The 9,055-nt window shown below is 43.1% G+C and overlaps 1 protein-coding gene and 1 long non-coding RNA gene across 2 annotated transcripts; one reads left to right on the top strand and one right to left on the bottom strand.

Moving 5' to 3' along the window:
- The first annotated feature begins 217 nt into the window (after positions 1-217).
- Positions 218-4,268, top strand: LOC142310142 (uncharacterized). Its single transcript, XM_075347623.1, has 4 exons — positions 218-294; positions 2,480-2,621; positions 2,914-3,061; positions 3,145-4,268. The coding sequence occupies exons 1-4, from the start codon at positions 244-246 to the stop codon at positions 3,911-3,913; spliced, it is 1,110 nt and encodes a 369-aa protein (XP_075203738.1). The 5' UTR covers positions 218-243; the 3' UTR covers positions 3,914-4,268.
- Positions 4,269-7,381: 3,113 nt separating this feature from the next.
- LOC142310141 (uncharacterized) lies at positions 7,382-7,938 on the bottom strand. Its single transcript, XR_012754093.1, has 3 exons — positions 7,809-7,938; positions 7,603-7,697; positions 7,382-7,522 (listed from the first exon to the last, which is right to left on the bottom strand). It is a non-coding gene; the product is annotated as an uncharacterized LOC142310141 (long non-coding RNA).
- Positions 7,939-9,055: the final 1,117 nt, after the last annotated feature.

The following is a 9,055-nucleotide window of genomic DNA, read 5'->3' as shown; positions in this document are numbered from 1 at the left end:
ACAAACTGCAGCATGTCAATTATTGTTGCGGATTTTGGTGCGGATTTTTCCCATGCAAGTCAATGCAAGGTGTAAAATCCGCAAGAAATCCGCAAGTCTGTTCCCACAGGCTCTTTTTCCTGCGGATTTGGTGCGGATTTCGCAAACAAATCCGCAGGAAGTGATGTAGGATATTTCAGGAAGAGGAAGTTTCACCATTTTGTAGTGTAGTGTAGTGGCAGTGTATTCCTGGCTGTGCTTAGAATGTCTTGGTACGAGCGTATGCGGCTAGATGTTGAGAAGCTCATCCAGTTGGTAAGTATGTCTGTATAGGGTTAAATAAAACTTGTTTTTATTTCCCTACTTGTGTGTTTGTGTGTTTTATTTCATGTGTTTTCCGGACTCTGGATTGCCAGCTAAAAGCAGCTAGTTACAGGCTGCTTGCTTTTAGCTGGCAAAACAGGATCCCAGGTCTTTTTTCACAATTCATTTTAAAAAAAAAAAAATGTGCTCCGCTGTATTTTCACTGTCCAGCCCGATGCAAGCAAGCAACTGAGGGCTGTGCTTCTCAGCGGGATAAGGCTGAAGCATTCTCTGCCCCTCCCGCTGAGAAAAACAGTCCTCAGCTGCCCCTGAAAATGGCGGCTCCGTTGTGGAGCGCCATTCTCAGGTGCTGCACCGAGGCTCATCCAGCCGCCCTGATGCATTTGGCTGGCTGGGTAATCTGAAGGGGTTAATGCCAGTTTTGTGCAAACTGGCACTAAGCCCGAGGTTCATAATGTCATGCCTGTGTAGACACGGCCATTATGAACCTCCGTTTGGTAATAAAGAAAAGAAAAAACACTTTTTAAAATTTTTTATTTGAAAGCAAAACACACACACATCCCTGATTGCCATCTTTATTACTCCCTGATTTCCCCGACGATAATCCATGACGGCTCCGAGCCGGGCTCCGATGTGCACCCGGCTGACCCGGGCACTGACGTCAGAGCCCGGGTCAGCTGACTTAATTCGCGAGCGCGGGCGGGTCAGCTGACGATGTGCAGTCATGTGACCCGGGCACGGACGTCAGCCGGTCCCAGCAGCCATCAGTGTTTGAGATGCTGCAAAGCTCTCATCCGGCTGCTGGTACCGGCTGACGTCCGTGCCCGTGTCACATGAGTTCACATCGGAGCCCGGCACATCAGCTGGTCGGTGTGCAGTCAGCTGACCCGCCCGCGCTCGCGAATTAAGTCAGCTGACCCGGGCTCTGACGTCAGAGCCCGGGTCAGCTGACTTAATTCGCGAGCGCGGGCGGGTCAGCTGACGATGTGCAGTCATGTGACCCGGGCACGGACGTCAGCCGGTCCCAGCAGCCATCAGTGTTTGAGATGCTGCAAAGCTCTCTTCCGTCTGCTGGTACCGGCTGACGTCCGTGCCCGGGTCACATGAGTTCACATCGGAGCCCGGCACATCAGCTGGTCGGTGTGCAGTCAGCTGACCCGCCCGCGCTCGCGAATTAAGTCAGCTGACCCGGGCTCTGACGTCAGAGCCCGGGTCAGCCGGGTGCACATCGGAGCCGTCATGGATTATCGTCGGGGAAATCAGGGAGTAATAAAGATGGCAATCAGGGATGTGTGTGTGTTTTGCTTTCAAATAAAAATTTTTAAAAAATGTTTTTTCTTTTCTTTATTACCAAACGGAGGTTCATAATGGCCGTGTCTACACAGGCATGACATTATGAACCTCGGGCTTAGTGCCAGTTTGCACAAAACTGGCATTAACCCCTTCAGATTACCCAGCCAGCCAAATGCATCAGGGCAGCTGGATGAGCCTCGGTGCAGCACCTGAGAATGGCGCTCCACAACGGAGCCGCCATTTTCAGGGGCAGCTGAGGACTGTTTTTCTCAGCGGGAGGGGCAGAGAATGCTTCAGCCTTATCTCGCTGAGAAGCACAGCCCTCAGTTGCTTGCTTGCATCGGGCTGGACAGTGAAAATACAGCGGAGCACATTTTTTTTTTTTGGGGTAAAAATACCAGTGAAAGGGAACATGGCAACACATTTATTGGCTGTAAGATGCGGCCACCACCACTGGGTTATTATATACAGTCTGTTAAAACGCTGTATATAAGAGCACAGTGGTGTTGCCCGCAGCTTTTTAAAAACAAAAATGGCGACAGGTTCCCTTTAAACATTTCTGCCCCTTTATTAGCCCAGAATCATAGGTCACATAACGTGCCACCCTTGTTTAAAACATTTTAACAAACCAAAAAATCGATAATACTAAATAAATATTAATCTGTGTGGGGAAATCCGTTTCCATCTAAAGAAATGTGCAAAACGTGCCAATATACACTGGTCTGCCAAAAAAGTTATTGATCGTGGGGATGCAGTGGATAATATAGTACCTTAGCCAGTGTACACTGTATATTTTGGATGATGTCTGTTCCTATTGTTGGCATTATTGGAATTTATCTACTTTGCAAAATCATGCACTATAAACATATGTTTCACATTACAGGTTGAGAGTATGCCCGCTATATGGGACCCGATTGACCCCGCATATAGTGATCGGCAATATCGGCATAGGTGCTGGCAGAGAATAGTGAATGAGCTTTTTCCACTTTTTGAAAGTGCCCCGGCCTCCCTCCAGCGGAAAATTGGTAAGTTTGTATACTCCGAACAAGTTCCAAACCAGAAGCAATTTTAGTGAAATTAAAACATGATTGTTGTAAATCCGTGCATGTTCACCCACTAAATCAGTGTTAATAAAGGATCTTGTGGGTTAGAAAAGTAGGAGAGAAGGCAGACAAAACGTAAATTTTGTTTAAATCTTTAAAATAAAAAAAAAAGTGGATTATTACAAACACTGATGTTGAATACTTTTTAGACAAAAAATGGTTGACATGGCCTATGGAGTCATTGGCTCATCTTTTTTATTTGTTTAATTTTTAGAAGAAGATGTTCGCAAACGCTGGCGAACAGTCAAAGACCGTTTCTACAAATTCATACATAACAGTTCCAAGAGTGGTATGTCACCAGCAAAAAAGTGTCTATATTACTATGAATTACAATTCCTGTCCACCAGTCGCAGATTAAGGAGGTAATCTGTTTTTTAAAAAGTTTATATATGTTTTTAAATTTGTTTTTTATTCTATTTATTAAAAATATTTTATTCACTTACAGCACCGAGGGAAATGTGAACCCACTTCCCCAAGCTGAGTGCATGGCTGAAGATCGAGAGGGGCCAGGCAGTGACACAGAGCCAGTGGCACACAGGGACCCTGAAGCAGCTTCCAGTGCCTCAAACAGTTGTTACAGGGCCTCAGAGTCAGCAGAAAACATGCCAACAACTTCTGCGAACTCTGCCATGGAGGAGGGGCAATTGTCAACCAGGTCTGATGAACCGGTGCCATCGACTCGCTTTGCACTTGGTCGTAAAAAGAAAAATAAGAGAAGACTGCTAGCAAAATCTGGTGAAGATGATGTTTCGGATGAGCTGACTCTTGAAACAGTCAATCTTATTAAAAAAAGTGCCTATGAAAGTGACACAGTTAAATTTTTGTCTAGTTTTGCAGGAAGGATGGAGGCAATGAATCCCAAAAAGAAAAACACATTGATGGGAGCAATGTGCTCACTGTTTGAGCATTTTGAACGTGACTCCCCACATCCATCCTTGGCAAGGATAGATAATGGCCTTACAACAATTTGGGATGCAGAGGCTGCCCCTGCAACCCTAGTGCAACGTGCACCGTCCCGGCCTGAACCTATGCCAAATTATTACCAAACACCCCCAACAGCCTACTCTCAACAGAGAATGGTATATCATTCATCTGTGGTTGAGGGGGGTTCTGGTACTCAAACCCAGATCCCTGATCGATCGGGTCAAAGCATGGCTAGGGGTTCTGAGCCAATGTGTGGCTATAGTTATAGCCAAGATTTATTCCACCTTTGATCATTTTCTTTCCAAAAAAATAGCCGGTTCTCAAATTAGCCAAACTCTAATTAAAATAGCCCAAAAAAACCCCAAACCCATAACACTAGGATCAGTTGGCCCCCGATACAGATGTATAGGGTAAGGGCAACGTATTATTTCATCTGTAATACGTTGCCCTTACACTATACCTCTACTGAGGGCTCAACTTATCCTATTGTTATGTGTTTGGGTGTCTTATTTTTTAATGTTGTATTTGAAAAACACAAGGATATTTCACTATCTTTTCCGACACTATACGGAAAAAGTATTATTTTGTGTAATTATTTATATAAAATGTCAATGTTTTCATTGCTACTTTTGCACTTAATTATTTTGTTTGCACAGTTCTAAAATAAAAAATTGTTAACATTTGGTTGTATTGGTGCTTTAACATTACATGGTCCACAGTCAAAGAAACCCAAAATCACCTCGATTGTTATCTAAATTTAGGATATAGCTGCAAACATCGAAAATTGTTCATGGATAGTGTTTGCAAATAACTCTTGTAATATATTTCAAATTGTCTATGAAAATGTAACACAAAAAAATGTACTGAGGCAGCAGTTTACACCAAGTTTTACAGCATTATCAATACATTTCGGACAAATATTAACACAGACAACAGCATGCCATAACAGAAAATTTTATTTTAAAATTGTAGACAAACTTCAAGAAATGATGGACAAAAAATTGCAAACAATAATTTCTTTGTCAACTTCCATCTTAATCAACATGGTTATTGTATCACGCCAAGTTCTGCTGGTCCGGCTGCACATCACCAACACAGGAGTATTGCCAGTGCACGGCACCTTCAGGACTCATGAAATAATCAGTGAAGGTCTCTCTCACCCAGACACCCAAGCTGTTTGGCCGACCAGAAGACACATTCACCACTGGATTGAGTAAGGCCTGCTGTGTATCCTCCACTAATTCATTGCTGTACTTACGCACGTAATTGTGGAGTACACAGCAGGCCTTAATCACCGTGTCCACTGTTCGGACATCCAACTGGATGGCTGTGTGAAAGATCCTCCACTGACTTGTCATTATCCCAAAGGTGCACTCCACATATCTTCGTGCACGGCTCAGCCTATAATTAAAAATCCTCCGCCGGGTATTCAGTCCTCTTCGTGGGTATGGGCGCAGCAGGTTGGGTAGCAAAGGAAATGCCTCATCCGATACCATCACAAAGGGAACTGGATCTGTGGAGCCCGGCAAAGGTCGTGGGGCTGGGAGCGTAGCGCCTTCTTGAAGAATTTGCAGCCCAATCTGAGAAGATCGCAACACCCGAGAATCCCCAGTACTGCCATAAGCACCTACATCAATGGCAACAAATTGGTAATGGGCATCAGCCACCGCCATGAGGATCACGGAAAAATATTTCTTATAATTAAAGAAAACAGATCCTGATCGCGGTGGCTGTTGAACCCTAACATGTTTGCCATCAACGGCACCTATACAGTTTGGGAAATTGGCTACATCGTGAAAGCCTGCTGCGACCTGCAGCCAAGTCTCCTCGGTAGGCGAAGGCATCACGATGGGCTGCAATTTCTGCCAGATAACGCCACATGTGCACCTCACAATTCTGGAAATGGTTGTTTTACCAACCCTGAATTGGAGGTGCAGTGATGTGTAGCTCTCTCCTGTGGCCAAAAATCTGCAAAACAAAAGAGGGAGGGAAAAAAAAAAAAAGGGAAAATTAAAATCAGAACAGAACCAAACTGTTCAAGTTGATTTAACATCATGAATTCACTTTTAGCTTTTATAGCCCACAAACTTTATGTTTCTAAACATGTACCTTTTGAAAGTGATCAAACTGAAGAACAGACAAATGAAATGTGTATATGGGCTACTTTTTTTTTTAGACATACAAAGGCTTGTTGAACAGCTGACATTCAAAGGAAGCCATATCATGGCTTACAAGGCAAGGAAAAAGGGGCCCTGACAGGACATTCAACGTGAAATTAAAATGGCCAGCAGTTATGGCCGTTAGTAAACACCAATTTTTTAAAGATCATGAGGATGTGGCTGTTTCATAGAATGTCGAGCAGAGGTTTGTTTGTAGTACAAATAAAAGTTAAACAGGTACATTTTAAGAACCTGAATAAATAGTCCTTCAAGCCTTTCAATTCCACAGGAGTTGGTGCCCTGCGTTACATGTAATAACCACAGTATGACCAAGAAGAATGGGAAAATATGTCTGTTTTAATATCTACACATATATAGATAGATATATATATATATTACAATATATTTACATATATATATATATTTACAAACATCATGTAACATCCATTTTATATACAAATTTTAATATATATATATATATATATAAAAATATGTATATATATGTGTATTTTTTTTTTTTTAAATGTATAGACAATAGATTTAAACACATCAATTTGAAAGTACACATTGAGTGTGTTTAAAATCATGTATTTCAGTATATATCTTTGTATATATATGTTCGCTGCCTCGGAGTGTTCGCTGCCTCGGAGTGACCTTTGACTCTGCCTTATCCTTCATACCACACATCCAGTCCCTCACCACCTCCTGCCGTCTTCAACTCAAAAATATTTCCAGAATCCGCCCTTTCCTCAATTTGCAATCTACTAAAATGCTAGTGCATGCCCTCATAATCTCCCGCCTCGACTACTGTAACATCCTCCTCTGTGGCCTCCCTGCCAACACGCTCGCCCCTCTCCAGTCCATCCTTAACTCTGCTGCCCGACTTATCCACCTCTCTCCTCAATACCACCCCGCTTCTCCCCTCTGCATGTCCCTCCACTGGCTTCCAATCTTCCACCGTATCCAATTCAAACTTCTAACGCTGACCTACAAAACTGTGCATAATCTTTCCCCTCCGTACATCTCCGAACTACTCTCCCACTACACTCCAACACGTCACCTCCGGTCCTCCCAAGATCTCCTCCTCTCCTCCTCTCTCATTCGCTCCTCACGCAACCGACTCCAAGACTTCTCCCGAGCATCCCCAGTCTCCTGGAACTCGCTGCCTCAACACGTCAGACTATCCCCTACCCTTGCAAACTTCAAACGGAACCTGAAAACGCACCTGTTCAGAAATGCCTACAATCTACAATGAACTCGCTGCCGCCCGACCACCGTGCGGAGCTGCCGCCCGACCACCGTGCGGAGCCGCCGCCTGACCTACACCCCACCTATTGTCTCCTCCCCATAATCCTATAGAATGTAAGCCCGCAAGGGTAGGGCCCTCTTCCCTCTGTACTAGTCTGTCTACTGTAACTTGTATACGTATTTTGTATGTAACCCCCTTCTCATGTACAGCACCATGGAATTAATGGTGCTCTATAAATAAATAAAAATAATAATAATATATATCACATTTTAAAATATGTACGGGACTGCAGACAGTGAGTTGGTGTCATGCCACAGTGTCTATTTTTATTTGACTCTACGTACCGCAAGGTGATGAGCAGCCGTTGTTCAGCAGCAATCGATTTACGCATGATGGTATCCTGCTTCCTCAAATCGTCGCCCACAATGGCAAGGAGGTTATCAAAACTTTGTATTGAAAGCCGGCAAAATTGTTTGAATTTGTCTTCATATCTAATAAAAAATTAAAAAAAATAAATAAAATTTTATTTTTGGGATGAAAAAAACAGATATAAAGTTTAAAAAATACAAACCTTCGCAAGTCTTGATATAATACAGCAAAATGCCCTTTAGAAGTCCTTTCAAGGATAAGGGGGTGCACCCACATCTTCTTAGTACGAATTTGTGCCTAGCATGAAATAAAAACTCTTTCAGTGTCATGGATAACAAGCACATTACATATGTTAAAATGTAGGATACATAAAAAAGCCGTATAAAAAATAGTATACATGGTACATACTCTTCTTCGTCGACGTAGGATACGTAGTGCTGTCAATATCAGCAGATTCCTGTTTACATTGTTCAGCCGTGGTTGTTGTCTTTCACTGGACATTTTGAAATAAGCACACTTTGTGAGACTGCTAACAAAATGGATAATGGAGAAGAAAGGAGAGTTGGGACAGGAAATGACATAAAGAGCCTTTTTTTTTTCCTTCAAAACAGACTAAGCTTTATTCAGAAACACAGTAGAGTACAATGGACAAAATCCGCATCAAAATCCGCATCAAAATCCGCATCGAAATCCGCGTCAAATCCGCGTCAAATCCGCGTCAAATCCGCGTCAAATCCGCGTCAAATCCGCAGGTGCGGATTCTGGGGGAAAGCTGCGGATTTTGAGGCACAAAAATCCGCAGGTACATTCTACGTGGACACATAGCCTTAGACTTCGCAAAGCTGTAGAGTGCAGAAGAGACTAAAGTAATTGTTGGGATGCAATAACACGAAGGGATTTATTCTGATATATTACTGTGACATATGTGGAGTCAGGAAGGATTCAATAAGAGTTTTTCTGTTTTCTCCTGGATCAGCACTAGATGGATTTGTACCTTTTTCAACCTTACGATGTTACTATTTCTATCTGACAGCAGGCTTCCATCTCGTGTACGGCCCACAGTAGTGGTAGCTGTTCACTGACTTCATGTATATGGATTGTATTTGCTATAACTAGATATAGTGTCTGTCACCTTTCTGGTGTCCTATAAGGTGACATGTTGTGCTGAGTACAAAGAGCCTCAGATATCAAATGGAATCCAGACAAAAATGGAGCAATTGCTTCATGCAGACAATCCGGTTCGTGCTTTCCTTTCTCTAGTACAATTAGTCTCTGTTCCCGTTCCCATCATTGCCAAAACATCGGACAACTTGGCAGATCCAGACAGAACCCATGATAATTTAATAGGACTATCAGATGGCTTTTGTGTCTGCCAGATGATGGATTCGGCAATGTAATATTTGGTGTCAGCTTCAAACCATAGCACAGATGAGATGAGAGTCTTGGCTGCTTTGAATAACTGATCACTTTTTCCTGAGAACCAGTTTTTTCTAAATGAAGTCAGTAGACATTCTACTTACATCACCATTCACCCCGGATCCAGCAGCACATTCCTGGCTTTGGTTAGCCGTAGGTCTGCTGAGGTTCCCAACATCAGTTGTGTCTGCTTCTTTAGGATGTGGCCTGCAGCTTCCTGCTCCACCATTCAGTCTGTG

Source organism: Anomaloglossus baeobatrachus, chromosome 5, assembly GCF_048569485.1.
Source record: "Anomaloglossus baeobatrachus isolate aAnoBae1 chromosome 5, aAnoBae1.hap1, whole genome shotgun sequence".
Taxonomy (NCBI): Eukaryota; Metazoa; Chordata; class Amphibia; order Anura; family Aromobatidae; genus Anomaloglossus; species Anomaloglossus baeobatrachus.
The sequence above is the reverse complement of the archived record's forward strand: the minus strand, read 5'-3'. Positions and strand labels throughout refer to the sequence as shown.